This window comes from Equus przewalskii, chromosome X (assembly GCF_037783145.1).
Source record: "Equus przewalskii isolate Varuska chromosome X, EquPr2, whole genome shotgun sequence".
NCBI lineage: Eukaryota > Metazoa > Chordata > Mammalia > Perissodactyla > Equidae > Equus > Equus przewalskii.
The window spans coordinates 85,349,918-85,376,194 of record NC_091863.1 but is presented as its reverse complement, the minus strand read 5'-3'; the positions used below and the strand labels follow the sequence as shown (position 1 = coordinate 85,376,194).

Below are 26,277 nucleotides of genomic sequence, written 5' to 3'. Positions count from 1 at the left end.
TTAACCTTCCCTTCAAGTGAAGACAAAAGTAAGTTAAAAGAAATTGGAAATCGAAATGAACAGAAACAAATGTGTTAATAATTAAGGTGAAAACCTACATGGATGTCAACCAGCAACTTCTGATCAATAGTAGAATAAGGAGGTGATGACTGGGACCTCCTCCCGGTCACGGGAATTTCTTCCTCAGAAGAAGATTCTGTGGAATGTCAAAATGACATTAGTAACAGTGGTGATCACAGCTACTGCCTTCATTTTTATAGTGTACCAGTTGAATCCCTTGGTATTTTTCTTGTAGTCTCTTTCAATTCAGGAAACATAATTTGATAAATTCTCATGGGGTCAGGGTCCTAGGTTCTGTTTTCATGGGTAGTGACAGGCTCAAGATTTGTTCTCTCCGTGGACCTACGTGGCTTTTCTGTTTTCAATATTAAGTGTACACTTGCTAAATATTTCTGTGTAAGAAGATACACAGTAAGACTGGTAGACAGTTCCATTATAAAAAAAAAGAATGTATCAAGAATAGGAAGGGCTGGGTGGTACCACTGGTCTCCCATACTAACCAGTAGAAAAAAAGCCCAACAGTGTTTTAGAAGATAACAGATTAGACAAAACTCTCAAGAGGAGAGAGTTGACTCTGCAATCTTAATCCCACCATTTCCCATCAATGATATATCCTCAAGTATTTCAATATAGTTGAGAAGAGAACAACTGAAAAGAGACAAAACTTAACCCTTTTAATAAAGCTGGGAATCCTATACTGGCGCTGTGCAATAAAACTTCCTGCAGTAATAGAAATGTTCTGTATCTGTACTGTCCAAAATAGCAGCCACTAGCTACAAGTGGCTATCTAGCATTTGAAATTTGGCCAGTGTCCCTGAGGGATTGACTTTTAAATTTTATTTCATTTTCATTTTAGCTTTAATTTTAATAGCCACATGAGGCTAGTTGTTATCACAATGCACAGCTCAATTCTATAGAGTAAATATTTCCATTTAAAATGCAAATTTGTCTGGATTTTTTATATTAAGATTTAAATAGTGGTACAGTAAAACCACCTGTGCTTAAAATCCATTGAGAATATTTAGGCTCAAAAATCAGTAGATCTAGGTGAGTGTACTTAGAAAAAGCTTCACTAAGGGGATGCTCAGGTCTCTGTTTATTGTTTTTGCATGGTTGAATTTTAAAGATAAGTAGTACAATCCTTCTTTTACTTGAAGCCTTATGTATAGAAACTACAATTCCAAGAAGCATGTACTTTCAAACACTGCTATCTTTTGAGAATATACCGAGTACATCCCACAATTTGCGTCCACATCTTCTGGCACTGTTGCACTTTTGAAATTTATTATCTTTCTGCAGGAAACCATTTTCTCTCAAGTCTCTTCGTGTGTTATTAGGATAAAAAAGAAGTTTGGGTGAGTGTTTGATATTTTGAGGCAAATTTGTAGTAAGGTACTCTGATTTCCTGCATGATGAAGTATGCAATCTCATGGGAACTTCAAATGGGCTGTGTAGCACACACAATAAAATAATGGAAATTTTAGAGCTGAAAAGAACATTAGCTGTTATATACACAGACGCTATCCCCTTCTCCCTGCCACCACTGTTCATAACTGCTTTGAGATCTAATCCAGGATTTCCTTATTTCAAAAAAGGCAACATGAATAAACCTTACATTTTCAGTTGTTTGCCCAGTATTTGCAAAATTAGCCCTAGTCAAACCAAAAAGATTCTAGGAAAAAAAATTTCTAAAGTTACTCTTCATGCGGGCTTATCTTATTTCTCACAAGATAATATTTAAAAGAATTCTGCCATTATCTGAGTCTTCTATGAAGAAAAATGGGTGTTTTAAGTTCAGGTCTTTGAATATCTTATTTTAATACAGTACACCTATATATCCTTTCTATTATTAACATTTCAATAAAATCTGTATGCTATATTTTCACAGATGACATGTGGGCTCAGTGAGGCATTTTGTCCTTGCTTAACTTACTTGAATTGCATAAAAGTAGATAATCCCATATTTTATGATCTAAGGTACAACTTTTGACTTTGTTTATTGTGATATTTCACAAATCTATAATTCATTTAAGCTCTCTCAAAAGCACATCATAAATCACTTGTTTTAAATTCATATCACAATTTGTGAAGTTATTTTCATGGTTCTCCTGATTAATTTTTCATGTATTTTGAGTAAAAACATCAATTTGTAACATTAAGGATGTTTATGAGATACTGTATATATCTTACTTTGGGGAGGTGAAATAACAAACTGATAAATAAAACACACGCTTACATCTACCCTAATATTTCAATATTCAAAGGGTTGTCCATAAATTTTAGCCCATTGGAGAGGCCTCTCCCAAGTTCCTTTCCCATATTTTTCACACATGGTATAGAAACTAAAGTTGACATCCTCCGCCTTGCTAAACACATTCATAACTACTACCCAACTGGAAGAATAAACTTCAGAAAAATTACTTTCCATTTCTCAAAGGTCATCACTAACCACCCAACTGCCAAATCCAGTGGCCTCCTGGTCTTAATCCTCCTTGGCCTCTTTAACACTTTTGATTTATTTCTCTTTGAAATTCTTCCTTGATTTCTGCAATATAAACTGTTAAACATTAGCTTGTGTTTTGACTGTTTAAATTTTGGTTTGAATCACCTGATGCTGCTGGGCAATTTTGAGGATTTTGCGAACTCCTTTGTCTGACATCAATGGGCTTCTGAGCTTGTTCCGAAAGAGGCTGCTGAGGAACACTAATGAAAAGACAGAAAAGCATGTGCCATATCTGAACATTCATAAAGGGAAGGTACAAGTCAACATCAAGATCAACAAAAAGTTTTAAGTATACGGGCATATATCAAAATGAAAAGGAGTAGAGCTGAAGTAATATTTTCCAATTTCCATTTTCCCCAAACCTGCTATTCTATCTAGAACAGAGAAACAATTTCCAAAATACAAAAAGTGTTTCCATATAGTATATGTTTCCTTCACACATCATATTTATTTCTAAAAATTCCTATAAACTTTCTTTAAGCTAATATTCAGATATTATTTTCTGGGTAACAGCAATAAACATAACTTTATAGTGTATGTGAGGATTTTGACATGATAAAAAAGCTAAGTTATTGTTATTTCAAATATTCTACCATTATCATCTTGATTTCAAATGCCTGAAATTTGTGTTTTTTAATGTCCTGTTCTGATTTAGATAGATAGATGGATAGACAGATAGATAGAACACTTCAACTTTTATTATTCAAATTCAGGAATTATTTAGAAAGTTTCTTTGGACCAATGCTGCTAAATTTTATAGTTGCCTTAGCATTTCTACATAAGAAGGACTTTGGTTATTGATTTAGACTTGGAACAGATATGACCCCCAAATGCAGGAAAGACTCAAGTTTCATTTAAATTAATTTATAAATTTAACTATATTTAAAGTTAATACATTTGATATTCATAAATTCAAAAATCCTTTTGTAATGTGAACAACCAATTCCAGTTTAACAGCAATATTGATTTTTATATATTGGATTTATTTATTTTTTTATATATTGGATTTTATTAAAGTCATATACCCCATGATATCAAAAACAGATATACGAAACCAAACTGTTTACTCCCTTTGTGGTCAGAAAGACCGTGACAACTCATTCACTGAAGGTAGAGAAACAGAAAGTTCCCAGTCTTGCTTTCCAATTTTCCAAGATTTCTACACACCAGTTAAATCCAAGAACATAAATATCTGGAGATTTAAAAAATTATGATGTAGGAGTATACATACTAGATAGTATCAACTCTATGCCATTTTACCATACTGTCCAGTATCTTGAATGTAGTAAGTGCCCAATAAATATTTCCTGAATGACTGAGTAAATAAATATAGCCTAAGTTCCCTCCATTATGAGTTAGGATTAGAGAGGGTATGATTTTCAAAGAAAACCTACATTAAAATTTAGCTTTCAAATATAACACATTGCACACTACATCTAAAATCTGAAACATGATCTTTGAAAATTCCTGAAGATCATCAATATTACAGAAATAAAAAATACAGTGACTAGTATAAAATATCATTGATATAATATTGAGTTTTAGATTTGATTTTTTCTATAGGTCATTTCCAGTTTGCCCATTCTATGGCATTAGCTTCTGAGGTTAGGAATGGTTTGTGTGTGTGTTTTATCACGTAGTACACGATATTCATAATGTATTACATGATGAAACGTGTAATTGAAGTGCATGATGCACATGAAATTTCACATCTTTTTATTGTAAATTACTCATTGAAAGCGGTCAAAGAATTCAATTGTTGTTTCTTCTATTAAATTGTGGATTTTTACCAGCTAAGTATCAAACTAAATGACACTGAGATTGCAGTATGTCCAAATGTGAAAGATCCAGTTAATGGGTCATTGCAGTTAAGATTTTAAATATGGGCCAACATTGTTGATGATGATGATGTTATCAATAATATTTTAGTTTTGACTTCATATAGAACTTATTGTTAAACAAATAAGCTTTAATTTTCCATGTGATAGTAAGTTGTGAATAATTTGAATAAAGAAATCAGAGCTGTATACCTTGAAGAGAACTTGACACGATGTGCACGAGCCTGGTTGTAAGGCACAGAATTAGATCTCTCTTGGACCTTAAAGAAACAATGCAATACTTCAGTAGAATTCTTGATCATAAGTTATTTTGAGTTATTAATTTATAGGAAGATGCCTTTCTTCGTATAGAGATATTTTCCTAAAAATACAACTTACAAAATCTGATTTTCATAAATAGATCATATTTTCATAATTACTTCTAGTATAACATTAGAACTACTTAACCATAATTTCTGATGGTATCCTTGAATTTTAGTATAATATCAGATTCTGGAGACCATATGATCAAATACCTTCGTTTTATTATTCAGGAATCTGTAGCCCAGAGAGGGAAAATGAGTTTTCTGAGAATTTTACATCAAGTCAAAGAATATCTATAATCAGAATGTGTTTTCCAACTGCTAATTTAATATTCTTTCTATGTTTTCATATTACTTTTTATATCAAGTCCAAACTTCTCACTCAAAATTTAAGTACAAACTTCTCACACACTCACCCTTTAAAGTTAACCCTAGATTTTCAATTTGTAACACAGACACATACACATCATTAAAATCTCTAAACGGTCAAAAGTGTCTCATCTTTTAGAAGGTATGTCTTTTCACTTTACAATTTGACTATAATGTCATAATCAGTGCTCCAAATATTTTTTCAATTCTAAATGAATTAATTTGGATTTTATCAATTATTCATTCATCTAATACAGCAAAATACTCAAGAAAGAGAGTATATAATGAGCCAGTTGCCATCAGTGGGGCAGATTTCCTTTCTGCTAACATTAGCAGATAGGGCCATGCAGTGTGGCCTTGCCTCATTTAGTTTTATATCACTAGGTTTCTACTCAAAATAGTTTTTAGCTACCCCAAAAATAGGTCATTCTGACTATTCAATGAGGCTGTCACACCAGATTCTTTAGAAAGGAAAATTCAATGTGTTATACTTTTTAAAAAACTGTAGCATTTTCATGCTGATCAAATCACTCTATAGTTTCTAGAAACTATACTAACCTTACTACACTATTTTTTTCTCTATGTAGTAAATTATCAAGGTTGTCTTTGTACTCCAAAAAACAGATAGTTAAGAAATGAAAAGTGTTGTCAATCATTCACGTTTTGCTAGTGAGTGTTTCCGAATACAACCAGCTGTTTGGCAGTAGGCAGGACATCTGACTGACTTCTTCGACTTTTGATTCAAGTAAGTGGCATCATGTCGACCCAGTCTAGGCCTCTTGGTTCATGAAGCTGATCTCACAAAGTTTATTGACACTAGTAAACCAGAGGCCAAAATTACTCAGAAGAGGTAAGGGCCAAAAATAAGAAAGGCTAATGCCTAATATGAATTGACCGTATTTGGTCTGAAAATTGGGGAGCAGAGAATGATTAGTAAGAATAGCATATACTAAAGCAAATGATGTATCCCAAACCAATCAGATACAGCTCATTATATTTCCCGCTTAAAGTGTCATGCTTAAAGTAACAATTATTATCTGAGAGTAAGTGAAAAGTCATCATTTAATAAAGCACAGAGGGAGATGTACTGCCTCTTGTAATTAAATAATATAATCCAGGTTATGTTCCTTCTGCCAGTGGCTAGTATTTATAAAGCAATATCCTGTTATTCACTTCAGAGGACTGTTAGTATCAGAAGGAACATATATAAAAAGGGTAATTGACCATGAAAGACATCATAGCAGACTACTGTGAAGCATCTTGAAAGAAGACATATAGAGATCTGGGGCTGTTGTGCTGATTAAGAACAACAATGAGACTCCTGATCCACTATCAGTAAGGCAAGAAGTTTTGAGTTCTTCACCCATCCACCTAGTTGCCCTTAGGGACCAGGAAATTTTTAGATGGTTAGCTGTTAGGAATGCTGGCTTTGATGATACTACTGTGTCCACACAGGAATTAAAACTGCAACTTGGGCCTCACCAATATCATGTGCTAACTAGCTATTAATATAGTCATGAAAACAAAAGACCACCTGGACACCAGGACTGACCTGATTATTCCCATCAGTGTAAGAAAATAAACCACAAGTTAAATGACCGGGACCCTGTCATAAACTACATCTCAGAACAGATAGAATCAAGGCAAAAGGTATGTGTGATTGTGTTACAAGCTGAACTACCCAAATTTCTCATGGGCAATATTGTTACTTAAAAGGATGACTGACAAGACAAACTTCAATTATTCAACTTGGTTATTTGTCAGGCATTTTATTTAAAATCAGTGCCATAAGCCTGTAAATTTAAGGAGAAAACTGACGTTATTTGTTAGCAATGATAAAATTGAGCTTTCAAGTGAAAATTTAAAGTTAAAATTTTAAATTCTTATCTGTCACCATGCACTTCACAGTTTATAAATATTCAATAATTGTTATGATGAAATTGATGGTGATATTAACAAATGCTGTTTCTTGATGTTGTATAATGAAATGCATAAATATTTGGAAAGATCTACATACACAGTAAACCAATATTTTCCAACTAACCAATTCATGAAGATACAAAATCTTGCAGGAGAAAAACTATTCATAGCACACAATAGCCCAATGGATTTTAACATTACTAAGTATACAAAATTTCACTGACATGGTTGTAGATGCCACCTCTTTAGTTTTGGTGCATTATCAAAGAATATCCACCATTATCTGAAAAAGCTATGAAAATTCTCCCCTTCCAACTACCTATATGTGAGAAGCCATCTTTCACTCATATACTTCAACCTAAACAACATATGGCAAGAAATTGAATGCAGAAGCAGACATGAGAACCCAGCTGTTTTCCACTAAGCGAGATGCAAAATAGTTATTCTTCATTAACAAATTGATAAATTTGTTTCTTATGTTAACATGTAATCGTCTTATTACTTTTTAAATTAATTTAAATTTAATTTTAATTTTTTTGGTTTCAATTTCTAATACATTAAATATCGAATGACACAATCCACATAAACAAAAGATTTTGAGGTCTTCAATGTTTAAGACCGTAAAGAAATCCTGAGACCAAGGACTTTAAGAAACACTGTTCTAGGCACTTAATGTCACAGTAACTCATGTTGAGAAACTTACCTCGTTTCCTTTAGGATCTGGAATGTATGGCTGCAATGGTTCTATTTGGACTTCAGCCTGAACTGAATGAAATACTTCGTCATTGTCTGATGATTCATCTTCTTTGTCCTTTGAAAGAAAAAGGAAAATAAATATTTCAATTGTTGTTAAAATGCAAATGATAGGAGCAACTCTATCATCCTAATGCACAATTTAAAAGAATAATTTTCAAATATTAAAATTGATTTAAATCAGTGGTTTCTAATAATTTTTGGTTCTGAATCCCTTTCAGAACCCGAGGAGTGCTACAGATTCTCTGTAGAAAACTGTATATAGACATACGTGTCTGCATTGACCACCTGTAGTTCATCTATTAGACCCAGGTTAAGAATCTCTGGCCTAAAGCTTAATTCATAACCCCAAACTGTCATATTTAGTAAGCAGTTATAAGTACAAAATTTGGTCCTCCTGTGGAATGGAAGATCCCTAATACAGTGGTGCAAATATTTAGCTCTAATTGAGCCCTAGGAGTTTAGAAAAGTTCCTGTTTTTCTATTTAAGCCAATCAATATTATTTCTTCAACTCAAAGAGAGTATTGAAAATGTGTTTTCTGGGGCTGGCCTGGTGGTGCAGTGGTTAAGCATGCACGTTCCACTTCTCGGCGGCCTGGGGATCGCTGGGTCGGATCCTGGGTGTGGACATGGCACCGCTTGGCAAGCCATGCTGTGGTAGGCGTCCCACGTATAAAAGTAGAGGAAGATGGGCATGGATGTTAACTTAGGGCCAGGCTTCCTCAGCAAAAAGAGGAGGATTGGCAGTAGCTAGCTCAGGGCTAATCTTCCTCAAGAAAGAAAAGAAAATGTGTTTCCTTTCCCTCTGGTGAGTTGAAGCACTCTCAAATGTCTCTAAACTTTAATAAATTTTCAGGTATTTCAAAAGACCTATGACTTTGACTACAGGATCAATAATTTTCTACTCGTTCAGGTTTTCTTTAAGAGTCACACATAAAGATATGAACGCCTATACAAGATGTCAGGGTCATGGGATTGATTACTATTATTTATTGACTTTTTCTTCCATTTTAGAATGGCTTCTCACATGTATATCTATAATACTGAAAGACAATAAGTGTGTGCCATGCTACTAATACTGAGTCTTGTGGGATGCGTAAGTCTTTCATAAATGCAAAATCCATTAGATCCGATTCTTACTAGGGCTCATTGAGAATAGTCATCAACATTTTAGATGCCCTAATTTCAGGCAAATATCACTATTCTAGACTCATACCTCTCCCTTTCTCTACCTGGATTCTTTTTCTTCGTATCTTCCAGCTTTTCGGGGGGGCTAGACATCCATTTACCCTTTTGAGCCTTTCTTCTCTTGTTGTTTTTGCCTTTTCTAATGTTAAACATGTCAGGGAAATAGCATTTGTTCAATTGTCTCAATGGACACAAACCAAAAGATTCCCTTATCCAGACATTCAGACAAGGTTCATTTGTAATTACTACATTCATTATTATTAGATAAATGGATGGTGATACCAGGGATTATTTAGGATCCTCACAATGATTTCTTTAATATAAATGGATGCTGTGGAGTATTAGAAAACAACTACTCTCCTAATTTTGTTGACCTCATTAACTTATTTATGAAGCTCACAAACTCTTCATTGTCAGATTAGATTTGTCAGAATGAATTCATCAACTCCAGCCAAATTATATCCACTTATAGTAGAGAATTTTGAAAAACTGTTTTATTCTCTATTCAATCAGAGAGATCAACATACTGCATACCACAGTTCAAAGGAGTGCAGGGACGAACTTGTAACTTGTGTCATGTTCTATATACCCACTTCATTGATTAATTATGTAAAATAGGTGGAAAATTAGTAAGACATGTCATACGTATGGTAACTATATACAAAATATTTTGGAGACTGTTTTTCCTTCTCATTTTAACCTTGATTTAAACATTCTGAAGTACAAAAATCAGTGCAATTCACTTAGTACATTTCAGCATTCTATGGGAAGAAAGAGTAAGTAAACTAACTTAGAAGTTAGAGGAACAAAACTAAATTTGTTTTCCTGTTTATTTTTAATGAGTTATAATTGACATTTTGAACTAAGAAAGTAATTTTTAAAGATCCAGAATAGTAATTTTAAATGTACATATGATGTCCCTTTACTGGTTAAGGGAGCAATAGGTAGAAAACTAATAATTAAAGCTATATCTCTATAGATTTCGAGCAATTACTTGGATCATTCAAGACAATTTTTCTTTCTCAAATTTAGTCACAATTATCTGCAAATTTCAGGATAATTTATTTGAAGCACAAATTAGTTAATCTTCTCTGGGACACAAGAAATATTTATTTCATTTGGTTTCACAGAGAGAAAACACGTGAGTATGAACTAGCATATTTTCTTTGCGTATTTGACTCAGTAAAAATATCAGAAACTCTTACATTTGCAACTTGTCTCAACTCTTCCTCGTGCTGGTTAAAGATATCCTCCCATCTGCGTTGGCGCCTTTGCCTGCGGGCTTCTAAATCTGAGAGCTCAAACTCTTCAGTTCTCTGTGATAACTTTGCCCGGAACCTCTTTGGTGATAGTCTTTTTGCCAGTGCCTGCCTTAGACTAGAAACCTTTGATTTTTTCTTTCGTGCCTGTTCTGGTTGAGAGTAAAACATGTTTGATGACAGGTTTTCCATCAGGGTTTGCAGTGGACCAAGTGGCTTTGAGTTATGTGAGTTTGGTGCTCGAAGTAAGTCTTTTGATAGTCCCTCTATCAGTGCTTGAACTGAGCCAATTGCCTGCAGGGGTTCTAGTGCCCAGGCCTGTGCCTGAGGTGACCCTTCCATTTGCCCCTCTACTGGAATGAGCACCTGAGTATCCAAATGTAGTGGCAACAGCACGTGGTGGTTCTGTGACAGTAAGGGCAGAAACACCTGGGCATGTACTCGTAAGGCCTCAGGTTCCCCTGCCTCAGTCTCTGCCTGTGTGGGCTCAGTAGCCTGTTCCTGTACCTCTGGCTGTTCAGGTGCCCGGTTCTGTTCCAGCTGCTGTTCAGGTACCTGGTTTTGCCTCTGCTGTTGTTCAGGAGCCTGGCCCTGCCTTTGTTGTTGTTCAGGTACCTGGCCTTGCCCCTGAAATTCTTCTGGTACCTGGTCCAGATCCTGGGGCTCTTCTGATGCCTGGGGCTGGGTCTGAGCCTGTTGTTCATTGGGTACCTGTGCCTGTACCTGTAGAGGCCTAGGTGCCTTAACCTGAGCCTGTAGTGGCATGAGCATCCAGGCTGCCCTTCTTAGTCGTGGAGGTGCCTTAATCTGCACCTGTAGGGGCCTAGACGCTTTAGCCTTAACCTGAGCCTGTAGTGGCATGAACACCTGAGCTGCCCCTTGTAGTCGCTGAGGTGCCTGGGCTTGCCCCTGTAGAGGCCTAGGTGCATTGTCCTGAGCCTGTAGTGGCATGAACACCCTGGCTGCTCCCTGTAGATGCTGAAGTGCCTGGACCTGTGGCTCTTCTCGATCAGGTAACCACCTTGGCTGAGAAGGTTCTCCATGTAGGACTCTAAGTGGTCTGCATCTACTGCTGGTTGGCAGTCTCAGAAGCTCATGAGTACAAGAAGGTCCTCTAGAAATAAACATACAGATGATTGCCACACAATTAGAGTTGTCAGTGGAGTGAAGTTATTCAGGGGAAATGCTTTTATTTATTTTATTTATGAACATTTTCTGCAATAAAGATATTTTCAGTAAATCTTTCTTGAATCATTCCTGTAATGTCTAAAATATTCTTTGTATTACTAATATACTCAACCTTAATGGTCTGATAATCTACTTGATCATTCTATTCTCAGAACTTAAGGAATCTTTGAGTAGTAAGAAAAATTTTTCTTCAACATCTCCACTCAGATTTCTCTTGAAAATAGAGACCTGTTATTTGTTGTATCAGAAAGGATTCAGTTTTTCTGAGTCAAGTGCAACAATATTGAATCAACTGTCTTACATGAATTGCTAACATCAAATTGTATATGTAATTCGTTTCACACACCTGAATCTTCTTATGGTGTACTGTTCCTTAATAGCTTCTTCTCTTTCAAAGATCAGAGGTATTCCTTTTTATGAAAGAGAAAAAATAACACATAACAATCAGCCAAGATTCATGTAATCCACCTTAGTCAATTTGCACCCTCTAACGTTCAGGATGTCGAGTGAATTTACAAGGACAAAAAGGTGACAACCCTTCACATCACACCTGGTTAGTGATGTAGACAATATCCTAGTTCCTAGGCCCACTTTTGCGGCATGGTGAAACTAATCCATAGAGACTAATTACTCTGGGCATAGGAAAGAAAATTTAGCAATCTGATTGCTGCAATTCTACAGAGAAAGAATTGAGAAAGGCAAAGGGAGAAAGGGACAAGAGAAACTCTAGATAGTTGGTGAACATGGCTTATAGGTGTGTGGTCTAGACGTAGGAACTTCATGGCTTGGGCCCACACCTATGTTTGGTCCTTTCAATGAAGGTCTTTGGAAATAAGGATCAGGATCTTTCGTCTTTTCAATTAAAAGGTAAAAATTTAAATTTCTGGGCTTTGCACTTAACACGTTGAAAATGTTCAGCTTTCCTGTCAGCTGTGCTGTACTGAAATATAGAAGCTTACAAACAGAAGTTTCCTTTAGAGTTTTCTATATTAAAGTGTTTAGGGCAACTGTATTTACATCTTCCATGTAATCTCCATATAAATGTGACTTTTCTCGCAGGTAACATTCTGTAAATCTTGCAACTCTGGAAATTAGCAAATTCTCAAGTAGATGTGAGGTCTTGCTGTGCCCATTTGAGGCTGGCTGGCTTCTGCGATATTGGTCCAATGAATTCTCCATCATGGTTAAATAAATTAATTCCTGCTGCTTCTCACTCCAAAATAGGATATACATAGTTACGCAGATGGAAGAAGCTCCACTGCAATCAGTCCTGTAGCTAATCTGAGAATGCCTGGTATCTTTTTCAGGTTCCCCCTTTTCCATTTCATTGCTACTCTCAACCGTGCCTACGGTGCCCCAAATTAAATGTGGAATATGCCATATAACCTGTAAAGTTAGAACTTCCTAAGTCATTTTCTCTGGATTTGATGAAAATCCATCCTGCCATTTTTGGCATTAATATATAGAAGCTTAATTTTACTTGTATAAATTAGTTCCTTTAATCACATCTTACAGTTGGAGATTAGTCATAAAACAAACTTTGTATGTGCACAGACATTACTTTAAAATTAACAGTCAATAAATGGTTAATTACAAATCTGTTTATCTCATTGGAGTTAATCAAAATATTAGCCAGAAAAGAACAGTAAGGATATAAATTTTATCTTTTTATTTATTTTATTGCTTCAGTTAGGAGTTTTCTTAAAATAAATTTGGTACATCACAAAATTCTTCTTGAGGCTTTCAAGGTCTTTGTAAATATGAAAACTTTCCAGTTGTAACTGGCAATGATTTATAATCTTATGTATGTAGATGATCACACAAGAGATAATAAATTAAGTGCACATGGCATATTAATGGGAAAACTAAATATCAAAGGCCTCAGAATTTCACTTTCAACCTAATTCTTAAAACAAATATTATTTTTTCTGAAAAAATAAATGAATAAATTCTGCTCTCATCTGACTATTCATTCCAGTAAGTGAAAGTTCATATATTTTACCTTTTTTCTGTCTCTTTTTAATGATACCAGTAAGATGCTTCTTTAATGACTCAACAACATGTCCTTCATTTTTTATATTCCAAACAAATGGGTGATGAAGCATGTTTGCAGAAGTAGGACGAAATAGGAAATTTTTTATCATGCACTTTTCCATGAAATTGTGGAACTTGCGGGACCTAAAACAAATGAGTCAAAGAGACGAAAGAACATTCTCATGCCTGCCACACCTCCTCCTGCCCCTACCCACATGCCACTCTGAGGGTCATATTTTTAGAGAGAGTTGTCTCTAGCTGTAATTGCCTTTTCAATTGGCAAATGTTCTATAGCTTGACAAAATCCATTACACAGTAATGCCATTCAAACCTCAGAAGAGGCCAGCGTCAACGGCATTTTTTACCCAAGTAATAGTAGAAACTTCAATGAATTCAGAAGTATGTACATGGTAAAAAGTCAGGTAGTGGGATGGATATACGTAGACCATGAGCACAGACTGGTCAACCTACAGCAGTCATGCTTTAAAGCCTGAATGTTTCACTTGACTATATGCACTGTGAGCTACAGAGATGTGGATGTAATGATCTAAAAACGGGTGCTAATAGCACCGGGACAAAACTAATTAAATAGCCCATCAAAACAGATGTGGCCAGAAAGCCTGAATCTATGGGAAGGGCTAAAATGAATCATAGGAATAATGTCAGCAATCAAATCATAGTCACCATTTCTACCAGGGCAAGAAACATATACTAACAATAAGCAAGGGCTTCAGGTACTAGATCAAAAAGCTTCAGCCAGAAGGGTCCCAAGTTTAGTTGGCTTGTAGCACCCTTAGGTGAACAAGTCCTCTTCTCTAGGTATGTGGATGTTTAGTTTAATGGGTCAAATAACTGGGCTGTATGTCACAATCATTGACTGCTGATCTAGCACAATGAGAAACTTCACACTTGGTTTCAATTGGTCTGTCCATTACTGGAGAAACAACTGAATATGCCTTTAATGCCAGGACAGTAATGTAACCATTATATGCTATGGAGGGCATTACTTGTTTCTAGTTAGCTAGCTAGCTCTTAATTAAAACTAGGCATTTAGACCCCCCACTTAAGGTAACGGTTTTTAGGAAATATTGTCCAATAAGGATATTGAAGCAGGACTGACCAAATGAATTAAAACTACTTTGCTACATAAAAGTTTCAAATTAATGTGTTTAGGATATTAAGTCATTCATCTTTACCATCCACTGGATTTGACTTTGGGAGCAGACTCCCGCAAAATAACGAAGAGGGCTTCCAAGGGCTGAAGATTACACAGGGCTGCAAAGCAAAACAGATAATTTTAGAATTAGAATGAATAAGAAGGGTAACTACTGAGCACACTCTTCATTCCAGAAGGAATTCTCAGTGTTCTTTCACATATCATGTTGAATAGACACTAAAGAATAAATAGATACAAAAGAATGTAGTTAAAGGAAAAGCTCATTTTAATGCAAGCGGTCTATTATGTAAGATCCTAAAGCCTTGCTACTGCCAGGTGTGACAAATCAATAATAAATTATACTAGATAAAAATTTTGAAATGTGTGATTGATGATATATAGCTAGAGAAGTAAACTAAAAGTGGTGACAAGCCCTCTTCTGAGTTTTTGTATTGTAGGCATCTACAGTCGTAAAATTGGAATATGTAATTATAGGCTAAAAAAGTCAACCAGACTAGTAGCTAAGCACAATAATATATAAAGAATGACTTAGTAGTCTAAAAACATGAGAAGAATCTATTTTGAAAGCTCACAGTCCTAGGAAAAGAGGTAGATATCGTGTAATTAATTGTTAAGAACACACTCTCTAGTGTAAGATCATCTGGGTCCAAATGCTAGGTTTTTCTTTGCGACTTTGGGAGAACTACTTAACCTATCTGTGCCTCAGTTTCTTCATCTGAAAAACAGAAAATATATCAAGAATCCCTTAAAAGGGTTTCTGTGAGGATTAAATGGCAACCTACATAGAAAAGTGTCTGGCATACAGTAGACACTTAGTAAATATTAGCTACTGATATTATAATAAAGATTTTAATTATCTGGCGCTTCAAGTCTGTGCCAAGTTACTGGACTGTCATTCTCTTTTTCAGACACACAACCATACAAAGAAAAGCCTATTCCAATATGTGCTATATAAATTCATTACCTCACTGGTTTGGGAATTCTGGGCTTTTCTATAAAGGTTTAAATATGTGTCTCACTTCACTTACTTCCTCTGGTGTTTTGATTAAAGAAAACTGGCAGCACAAAAAATCTCTGAAGGAGAGCCATAGTGTAAATTTCATCTAACACTATAAGTGTGTCATTCATGTGAGGAAAATTTGATATTAATGACTCTTTAGGGCCATCATTCTTCTCCCATGATACATCTCCAGAAAAAACTACAATGCCAAACTGGCCTCTCATAGTAGTAGGAAAAAACTCCCAGGGTAATTTCATTAGAGTGATATAAAGGCAAGTGTTCAAAGGTCAAGCTTTTGTTTCAATTACATGGGTATAAATTAATAGAAGGTGCAAATTGATACTTGAGGGCAGAATTAGCCCCAAACTCAAAAGATCAGGATCATATTTGACTCACTTCATTCCTTTATTATGTCAAATCAGTCACCAGATTCTGTCCTTTAAACATATTGTGAGTTTGTACAATATTAAGCGGTTGTCATCTAACAACATCTGAGCATCATTCAGTCAACAAACAACATCTTCAGAGGTCCAGAGGTAGGGCATTGATTAGGTAAGTTTTCATTAATGGAAAGGAGAAATCCACAAAGGAATGGAGGATAGGATGGGCACAACAGCTATGTCAAACAGCAGTTGTGGAGGTTTCCTATATGGTCTAATTTTAAGAATGCTAGGAAATCCCCCTTCACTCCATATCTCCAACATTGCCCAAACTTCCACCATTAGAAGTTCACTCCTTTGAAATAGCAAACCCCTTTGAAAACACATCTTTTGATGGGTAGGAAACATTAAACTGGGGGTAGTTTGAATTAGTTTAAATAATGTGGTTTACTCCTACAATATGTTTAGATCTGAAGGAATCTTCTCAGTACTGAAGGAATGGGTCTCCTGATGAGACAGGTAAATCTGAGTCACGAGACACTCAGGTAAAGATCGAGCTGGAGGTGTAAGGGAGAGACACTACAAGGAATAGAAGAAGGACTATAAACAATCATGGCTGAAAATGTTAAAAATAATCTCTACAAGGCCAAAGAGAATGATAAAATAGAGAAGGATATGGTTCAGATTAAGGTAAATTGGCTGGTGTAGATCCTTGACAAGGAGGGAGAGTAGGAGTAAACTGTCAACCTTATCCTGCTTCTCCACCAGGCCAACAATTCACTTTGCCATAGAGTAGGGAAACAAAGAACCACACCTATTCAATATTATCCGGCCTATGATATTCTGATGTTTGAATAACTACTAGGAGTAGTCTGGCCTTGGTGTAAAGGTCTCCACATTAAGTTTGAATTCTTATCCAGAACCCAAAGACTTAAGAAGCTCGTGGTGTGCAACGGTTCAGATCTTCTCTCGTGTGAGATCCCTTACAGCACCCTTCCAGTGAGAAATTCTCCCTCTCTTTTTACTTCTCTGGGAGAGACTTACCAAAGAAAGAATGGAATTTTGTTATCTGGACCTCAGAAGCAATTATCACATAACTGTCACTTTGGAAGGCTATCCTCTCTGAGCTTATAATTTTCATGACCTGGAGGATTTTTGCAGTTAAATTCATGACAATCATTTCCATCCAAAATTAATACTCCAGGCAATAAAGGAGGCTGATTAAAGACAAATATTTTAGCAGTGTAGCTGTTTCAAGTTGCTCATGACCAAAGTTGCACCATTCCAATTACTTACCCAGGCATGATTGTTTTATTTTCTATTGTTGTAAGTTAAGAATATCCTCATCCTCACCTGTCTTTTGCAAGAAGTTTGCCATTTGTGCACTCTGTTAAAAACTCCTTCTCTGCACTTTTTCTGTGAGTTTTCTCACTACCCCTTTTTTCCTCCCAAGATTTAATATTTTAGAGTGAAAACATGAAACAAAAAAGGTGAACCAAGAAGTACAAATCTGCAAAACGTAGAAAGGTAGTTTTTTGAAAGAAATGGCGAGGAACACTCAAAAACAAAAGAAAAAACATTCTACTTGATGCAGTCATGCATTCTAACCAAATATACACATCAATATGCATATGAAATACTGTATCTTGTATTTAAAGAAAACAAGAGAGAGAGCAAGAGAGAAGCAGCAGCTGCTGCTACTCAATCTAACATAATCTAAGCATGTTTCACAAAGGGAAATTATCAGGAGTTAATGAGGAATAAGATTCATCTTCCTAGTCTTGTTTCAATTTTATATATGTGGCATATATAATTTTCTTCCATCATTTATTTTTACTCCCTCAACATAGGTACTTTGCAGTTTTTTGGGTGGTAGAAGAGATGCAGCAGCAACCTGATCTCCACATCTGTCCCAGCTTTAACCCAAGCCTCTTCTGGGATATTCCAAGGGACACCAGGAGTTCTTAACAATTATGTTACCACTATTTCTACTCCTTGAAATTACTCCCATTGGCCTTGAAAAATAGTGCTAAGATAGTCCAAGCTTGTAAAGCTTGGTGGGTGGACATTGCCAAACAGAGCATGCGGGAATATGGGAACCTATAGGATCTGCTTGGAGAGAAGTAAGCAAACCAATTAGACTCCCCTCCCCACACATACTCCAAGCATTTTTCTCACTTCTCATTCAACAATACCAGGAATGTGTTAATCATTTCTATCTTTGGATTTAGGTATTAAGGATAGCAAATATGCTCTGCTTATGGGGTCATACATTAGATGGTGATCAATCACTTATACCTAAGTTAACATTCTATTTTTACTTTCCTACCAGAAAGCAGTATCCTGAAAGAACAAGTCATTTAAATGATGATGAGGAAGGAGAAACAAGAGGAAATGGAGCCCTCTGAGCAATAAAGGGCACTGGAGTGGCTAAAAGGAACAAAGAAGTCACCAAAGGTGAGCTAGACTGACTCCAAAGGAAAAAAAAGCTTACTTTCCAATATTGTTGAGGATTGGCTCAATTTCAATAAACCACTGGAGGATTTTCTCAACTGTCACAGTCTAAAGTAGTAGTAGTGTGTGACTATAAATATTCTAGAATCTAAATATTCCATCAGTCGATATTTACCAGAATGCTTTACATTCTGGTTGATTAGGACTGTCAGGACAAAATACCACTGAGGTTAAATTGAAACAACACTCAATCAACCTAAAATAAGATATCAGAGGAGAGAAAAGCACCAACTTTTTTTCTAGACCTATCTGGCCATTCTGACTGGAGCATCTGGTGATCATTGAAAAGGCCACCGTTTATAGTTTGGCACATAGTGTGGCACCTGTGAGGCGAGTACAAGCTGACTGCTACAAGTGGCAGATTTGTACAGCATATTTCCCTAGATTTTAACAAATATCAAACATTTTTACTCACGAGGAGCCCCTTCAGCCATTTCAATAGCAGTGATTCCCACGGACCACACATCACTCTGCAAAGGAAAAGATGATAAAAAATAATGTCACTTAAAAATGGGAAACTGATAGTAATCAGAATTTCAAAACAATCTTTCGCTGAGGGGAGTGTCAATGCCAGAGTCATTTTATGGACTTTCTATGATAAAGCTTCACTATAGACAGACATTATAGGAATATGTTATCTGGTTGATATGGGATGGGGTTCAGTGTAAGGAAAATTCATCTTGGATGTACAGTCACGCATCGCTTAATGACGGGGACACGTTTTGAGAAACATGCCGTTAGGCGATTTCTTTGTTGTGCAAACATCATAGAGTATATTTACACAGACCTAGATGATATAGTCTACTACACACATAAGTTATATGGTACTAATCTTATGGGACCACCGTTGTATATGCAGTCCATCACTGACCAAAACATCATTATGTGGCACATGACTCTATTGCCATTGTTACCTTAATGGAAATATCAAAAGGAACATGCTGTAAAGAAGTCTTATTACATAAGCCTACTAGCTGTGCAATCTTAGGCAAATTATTTAACTCTCTGTACCTCAATTTCACCCGATGTAAAATGGAGATAATAATGGTATCCACCTCATAGGACTGGTATGAGCATTAAATGAAATATTATAAATAAAAGCACTTCCAGCAGTTCCTTGAATATAGTAAATTGAGGATAGAATTATTGTAATTCTAGGAAATTGTATTCTAAGAGGCTCTAGGAAATTATCCTCACTACCGTTAACTGTACCTTGTTTTTTAGAATGTAGAAATGGCACAAGGCTAGAGGCACACTGACTGGTTGGAAAACTAGTAAACAAGTTAATGGAATTCTTAGAACCCCAGTTTACAGATCTCTTAGCTTCAAAGTGTTGTTGCGATGGTCTAAGTTTAAGCTTTCTTTCAGTTACATGGGGCTAAAAATTAAAAACAAATAATTAATATGGGTGAAAGTCTTCGAAAGACTGCAAAAATTGTACAGATATAAAACATTATTTTTACAGCAAGCCACTAAAAGATATTATGCTTCTATAGTCTTCACAGCTCCTAATAGCACTGGATTGTAATAAGCTCTCAATAGATCTGCTTGCAGATCAAGGAGAGGGCATTTAAGGGAAAGGGAAAAGAGATGAAACTTGTATTAATCAACTTCAACTATTGAGTCCTAGGTTCCACACAACGAAACCACAATGAATTGTTTGGATGACTTATGATGTGGAGAGGGAGTGTGGTTTTTCCAGTCTATAGCAAATGGAGAGTTTTCTTTCCACATCAGCTTTTTGAAATGTGTACATAGATGTATATTGTCCAAATTGCAGCTTCAGTGGAAATTTTAATAAATAGCATGAATTGTTACTTAATTTGTCTATTCCATTGATTTTCTGTGGTTTGGACGTGAACCATGCCAAAGATTTTCTCCATTACCCTGAGTAATCAAATTAATTTTTTCTTTTTGGAGCTAACTTACTGTGGGGATTAGTAATTGGCTTTACATTTACTCATTTTAAAGTTTACAAAGCCCTCTGCTCCTGGAAGTTAAATTTCCATATAAAGCCACATAATATAATATTTTTACCAAGAAGTTGCAAGCAACATGAACTAGACATTCTTCCTCAAATATGGATAACTCCCAATGGTGTACTTTGTCTACATTTTTAGAAAATATTATTTTTCTGCATATAATCAAACCACACATAAGAATAGCAGCTAGTATTTCCTATTAGAGTTTAACATGAAAGGAGGAGCAGTCTGCTTTTTATTCTTTCATTTTATGATTTAAAAACAAACATTAGTCACAAGTCCTTTCCAAACTTTAATTCCCACTATCGGAATTTTCACACTTACTCTGTAATCATAGGAGCGTCTTGGGTCTTCATCACAGTCAATCACCTCAGGTGCCATCCAGTACGGTGTCCCAATGAAGCTATTTCTCCTCCCATTAGTTCTGCTCACCTGGGCACTCACTCCAAAATCCACTGCAAAATTCACCATATGTCAAAATAATTAATCAGTAACAAAAAGCTCAATAAGTTATTGCTTTAACTTGGAAAGCCAATACAAAAGCCACAATGGATAACAGATTTTCATTCCAACCCAGCAAACTTTACCATGAAGTCTACTCCAGGAATACTGGGAAGTAGGCTTTTGCTGCTATTTATATTGGAAAGCAACTCAGCACTGGTATTATAAATCTACAGTAGGTTTGGCTGAATGTTTACCATGAATATTAAAAATAAAGTTCCATCACTATACCCCGAACTTCTGAAGTGATAACATATGTAGTGTTTGGACCTGCCACCAGACTGGAGGAAGACCAGCATTGTAAGCAACATCTAAGAAATCTAAAACCTATTAGTAGTTTATTAGGAAGCCTCACTCATGGTGTTGGGGGGTTCCATCACTTTGATAAAGAAAAATGAGCTTTCTGCTAGAATTTAGTTTAACTTCTTCTACAGATCTTTTGAATCAGATGCAAATATTTTCTGTGGTATCTATATCTTAGCTTAGACTATAAAAGTTCTGTCTCCTATTCATCTGTGGGATACATTATATGAAAATATTTAGTATGGTATCCTCAGAAACAGACAGAAAAAAGGCTAAAGTAGACTGGGGTTATTTAGTCCAGAAAAAATAAGACAGGGATGAAAAATGAAGTAGATTTTCTAATTTAGAATGGTTTCCAGGAATCTGGAGGACGGAGAACAACATTGACTGAAAAGTAGTTTGAAGAACTTAAGAGAAGAAAAGAAAAATAAAAAAGTTAAAAGTTTAGGGCCGTCTTTAAAGAAGGCTCTAACAAGATCAACAACAACAAAATGTCCATAATATGAGAAAATCATCATTGGGTGTGAACAATCTCATTATGTAGATTTTTTTTTTTTTTTTGAGAATAGGTTAAATCAGAGCTGAGCATTCTTGATATCCCTGAGAGCCAACTTTAAGGGCCAAAATAACACCTATGAAGGCCATAAGCTGACACATGACCCTCAGGGAAGAAAATGAAAGGAGAAAAGAGTAGAAGGAAGTGATGAATGGAAGAAAAAAAAAAAAAAGAAAAGCTGAAATTAAGATAAAAGTAGGGACCTCAACAGTGGCATAAATTAACTTTTTCTTTGGTGACTAGGAATCAGAATATAAGGATTATTGATCAATTGAAGTGCAGTACAATCATTTCCCAGTCTCTTTCCATTCTGTCACTCCTTTTGGCTGCTATTGGGTTTGCCTTCTACAACCTTCTCCTTATAATTTGTTGCGTAAAAATATACTTGTATCTGAGAAATCTAAAACCAAATGTATAAGGGTTATGTGCAAAATAAGCCTGATTAGATTCTAATCCACTGCTAAAAGGTCTCTCCCACAGAGTAAAGTACATGAATTTTAGGGCACGGACTTTGTGACAGATTTTTCAGTGGCTTTTCAGTTACTTACAATTTCTCCTCTGGGCTGCAGACAGGAGGGTTGACCAGAAACTTGACCCAACTATATGGGCATGCTGCTGCCATTTGTAAACATAGTGTGTAGTCTTGTGACAGACTATTCTGCACATTTGAATGTGAGATCTAAATGTCCTTCATGTATTTTAACACAGTGTCTTAAAATTGTATTTCTATCTTTATGGCTTTTTGACACAAAAGATGCTTTCTTGAAGTTAATTTTCACTTATTTCAAGAACAACTATTACCTCATGCTTCTTCCACAAATATTCAGTGAAAAGCATTCTCAATAAATGAAAAAAAATCTTTACTCTGGTTGTATTTGTTTAGCAGGAAAAGTGGGACTATCTTAAGGTCATTCTAGGGACATGGTAGGCAAGAATAAATATAATTAAAAATTGATACAGAATTTGATACCAGTAATTTACGTTCTATATCAATGAGGTCATCTGCTGTTACATAGTACTGACATTATTCATATGGTATTATTTAAAAACCAACTGACAATATTATTTTAAACATTAAAGGATGCAACATATTGTTCCCTGTGTACCTGTGAAACAATATGTATGGTTAGTTTCAAATAAATTATGCCATTCTGCACCCTGGAATAGAAAGCGAGGGACTTTCTGATCTTCTGATTTCCAATTCTGAATTTGACTTAGATATTACTGGAGCATCATTTCTTATTGATATCAGTTCTTTAAATATTTGAGGGAAAATTCAAGAGAAGCAATTTGTCCGTAAGTGATTTAAAAGTTCCTTGATATTCTTTCGAAAATATGGCTCTGTGATGTGGAAGAATCATCTTCATGTTTAATCCCTTTCCATGGAACAGAAACCTGCACATGGTAAATACTCAATTCAATTGTTGAAATAAATGTAATAGCTGTATTTAATAGAGGATAAAGCAGTGACCAATGTAAACTTCTCACTATAATTGAAAAGTTGCCTTTATCTACATGATTTCAGAGAAGCAGTTATGTGCATCTTTCTCTTGCTCCACTTCCCATCCCAAACAAATTTTCAAATTTTTACTGGTTTTTCAGGCAGGGAAGACACAGCCTAAATAAGTAGAGGATATTATTAGTGACATGAAAGAAAACACAGTTATCCTGAGGGATTTTTCTCCATTAAGATATTTTGGGTCTCATTTAAAGTATTGTAAGAATAAACTTACCTAGTTTCACTTCAGCATTATGAGTCAGTAGCACATTCTGACCTTTGATGTCCCGATGAATTACACGGTGTGCATGAAGATGAGCTAAGCCCTGCATACATATATACATATTTATTTATTATTTTTAAAAAGCCACATCAGTATATATTTTTCCTCTTTTTCTGGTACTTTTCTTAGTATTTTTGGAAAAACTTTTGGTAAGAAAAATAACCCAGATTTGCATTTTTCAGACAAAATTCTTTCTTTAGGCTGGAATTACTACAACCAGTTCCCAGAAATACTATTTTTGGCTATAAGGAAAGGAAAATAAATCAGGACACTCATGAAAGAAAAAGAACACCAAAAAGTAATGTTTGTATACATTGGGCCATTTACCTTCCTTTTTAGCCTCCATATTTCCAACTAATCATAAGAGTAAAAACCTGGACATCTTAAATATCATAGCTCAGCCACTGGTTTGCTCTATTCCTCATCCAACCATTTGTTTATTCCAAAATATTTTCTAGTCAACATTGTAGGCTGAGAATTTGGGGGAATATGGAAATTCATTTTAAAGCATTTGCAATTTGTATTGGCTTACCATGCTGGCTCCAGCCCATTCACCACTAAAACTAACCCGTGACCTGGCTTCAGTGAGATTACTGCAGATACTAACTGGGGATTAATAATGGAAGTAACAGTAAAAACAGCTAATATTTATTGAGTCTTTTTTCTTTGCCAAGGACTGTGCTAAGTGCCTTATATGGAGTAAATTATTAAATTCTCAAAGCAACCCTTTGAGGAGGGTGCTAAAATCACCCTATATTACAGATGAGGAAAGTGACATTTGGAGAAACTAAGTAACTGACTCAAGAGCACACAGATAATACATGATGAACCAGAATTTAAACTCAGCCCAGAGTTTGAACTCTTAACTAGTTACACTATTACCACATGTGAATCCAATTAAGATGGGAAGGACATTCCAACATTGTATCAGTGGTGCTGTTCAGTTCTGTTAATATCCTTCTTGGGTGACCCTAAGCACTTAAGACACAAAGAAAAATTTGAGTTTGGTAGATCCACAAGATTGTCGCTCATCAAATTTGATGTTCGAAATAAAGAAAGTTTTAAAAATAGGGCATTATTCAAAGAGGATATCTGTCTGTAAAATGGTTGTGGATGGTTTGGGGCCATTCTGTAAAACACTGACTACTGCCTCACTTTTATCTTAATCTCTAATGACAGTGCTATGCTTTTTTTTAAAAAAAAGAACTCTAAAAATCATAATAACATAATAAATATTCCAAGTGGTTATTTGATGATCTATTGAACACAATAGTCTGACCTTGACAGAGCTATTAAAGGTCATGATTTGGAAAGACTTGGCTACACATCTTGCAGACTATCTTAAAGTTTAAGGACATCACCTGCAAATTTGCTTTCCCAAAAGCCTTTTGGTCCTTTTTCAGTGTCCCGATCCAGGGGTTATGTTTAGAAGTCTTAAACCAGCTTATACCAGCAGGGATAAGGTACACTGTATATATTACTCTCAGGTTTTTTCAAGGCCAGGGGAGAATGACTAAATGAAGACTCACCTGAAGGATTTCTCGGCAGATATAAGCAATCCAATCTTCTTTCAAACTCTGGTTTCTGGTCATTCTCACTACATCAGTGACTGAGCCTGCTGCACATAACTCCATCACCATCTGCAGGAAAGCCATCAAAGTATGAAGAATCAGAAAGTAATTCTCTGAACATATCTGGAGAGTTTTAGTTCATATGGCTTATATTTACATGCACTGTTTAGAGATTAACACACTGTCAAAACAGGCTCAATTGTCTGATGGAAGACTCCAAAGGCTAGTGGAACTGGAAAGAGTTGGAAAAAAATTCAAAGATCCATGGAGGGAGGGAAGGTAGGTACCACACCAGGGATATTTAACCAGGAGGTGAGACTTGAGCTAAGCCTTGGGGGATAGGTAGTATTTGGATATGTTGAGAAGGAAGAACAGTTTGTTGAAAACGGAATGAGTACATGCCTTTAAAAAGAAGCCTGTGTGGGGGACAAGCCCGAGTGACCACTGGAGTAGAACAGAAAAAACAGTCGAAGGAACAATTTGATTGCAGGTGGAGAAGCAGGATATGAAGGATCTCAAAAGAATTTACACTTCACCATTAAGGCTAGATTTGCTTTTTTATTGTTGTTTTGTTTTTATTTTCAAATTCTAGATTATTTTTTCCCCAAGACACTGGCAAACTACAACTCCAAAAGGGAAAGCATCACTTGCAATCCTGTGGGGCACTTTTCTTTTCCAAATAATTTTACTTCTAAGGAAAGTCTATTTGAAGATTAGTATATTTGATAGTATCTCATTCAGACTTTGCTTTATTAATAAAGTCAATTTCTTAGAAAATTTATTTTTGTCACCAATGAATCAGGTCTCCAACTAATAAATTTCCTTTCATATATTAGCTAACTAGAGGAGTGACCAATGTGAAGGAGTATATATCTATTATAATCAACCTAGCAAACTTTCATTAAGCACAGGTTCACGCATTAGTGTTCATGTCCAAACTGCTTTATCAAAAGAACAAAACGTCTTTTTTTTTAACGGTAGGGTAGTTAATTATTGCCATAGATGAAGGGAAGCAAAAGGATAAACCCCAAATCATGAATATTCAAAAAGTCTACCTTATTTCCTTTGGAATACTAAAATTTCCTTTTCAGAAAATT

General features: G+C 35.5%; 1 protein-coding gene across 7 annotated transcripts in view; it reads right to left on the bottom strand.

The window, feature by feature from the left end:
• Nucleotides 1-26,277, bottom strand: part of NRK (Nik related kinase) — a 123,714-nt gene that overhangs the window by 27,918 nt on the left and 69,519 nt on the right. For 6 of the 7 annotated variants that reach the window (XM_070605111.1, XM_070605112.1, XM_070605108.1 and 3 more), the window contains exons 6-17: nucleotides 25,139-25,249; nucleotides 23,562-23,652; nucleotides 20,793-20,923; nucleotides 18,902-18,956; nucleotides 14,612-14,690; nucleotides 13,384-13,559; nucleotides 11,728-11,791; nucleotides 10,140-11,307; nucleotides 7,696-7,803; nucleotides 4,594-4,661; nucleotides 2,669-2,763; nucleotides 99-196 (exon numbers count right to left, since the gene is read on the bottom strand). In XM_070605111.1, the coding sequence (XP_070461212.1) occupies nucleotides 99-196; nucleotides 2,669-2,763; nucleotides 4,594-4,661; nucleotides 7,696-7,803; nucleotides 10,140-11,307; nucleotides 11,728-11,791; nucleotides 13,384-13,559; nucleotides 14,612-14,690; nucleotides 18,902-18,956; nucleotides 20,793-20,923; nucleotides 23,562-23,652; nucleotides 25,139-25,249 (2,244 nt within the window). Of the gene's footprint in view, nucleotides 1-98; nucleotides 197-2,668; nucleotides 2,764-4,593; nucleotides 4,662-7,695; nucleotides 7,804-10,139; nucleotides 11,308-11,727; nucleotides 11,792-13,383; nucleotides 13,560-14,611; nucleotides 14,691-18,901; nucleotides 18,957-20,792; nucleotides 20,924-23,561; nucleotides 23,653-25,138; nucleotides 25,250-25,337; nucleotides 25,465-26,277 lie in introns of those variants that run through there. The other variant, XM_070605114.1, reaches the window with a different exon arrangement.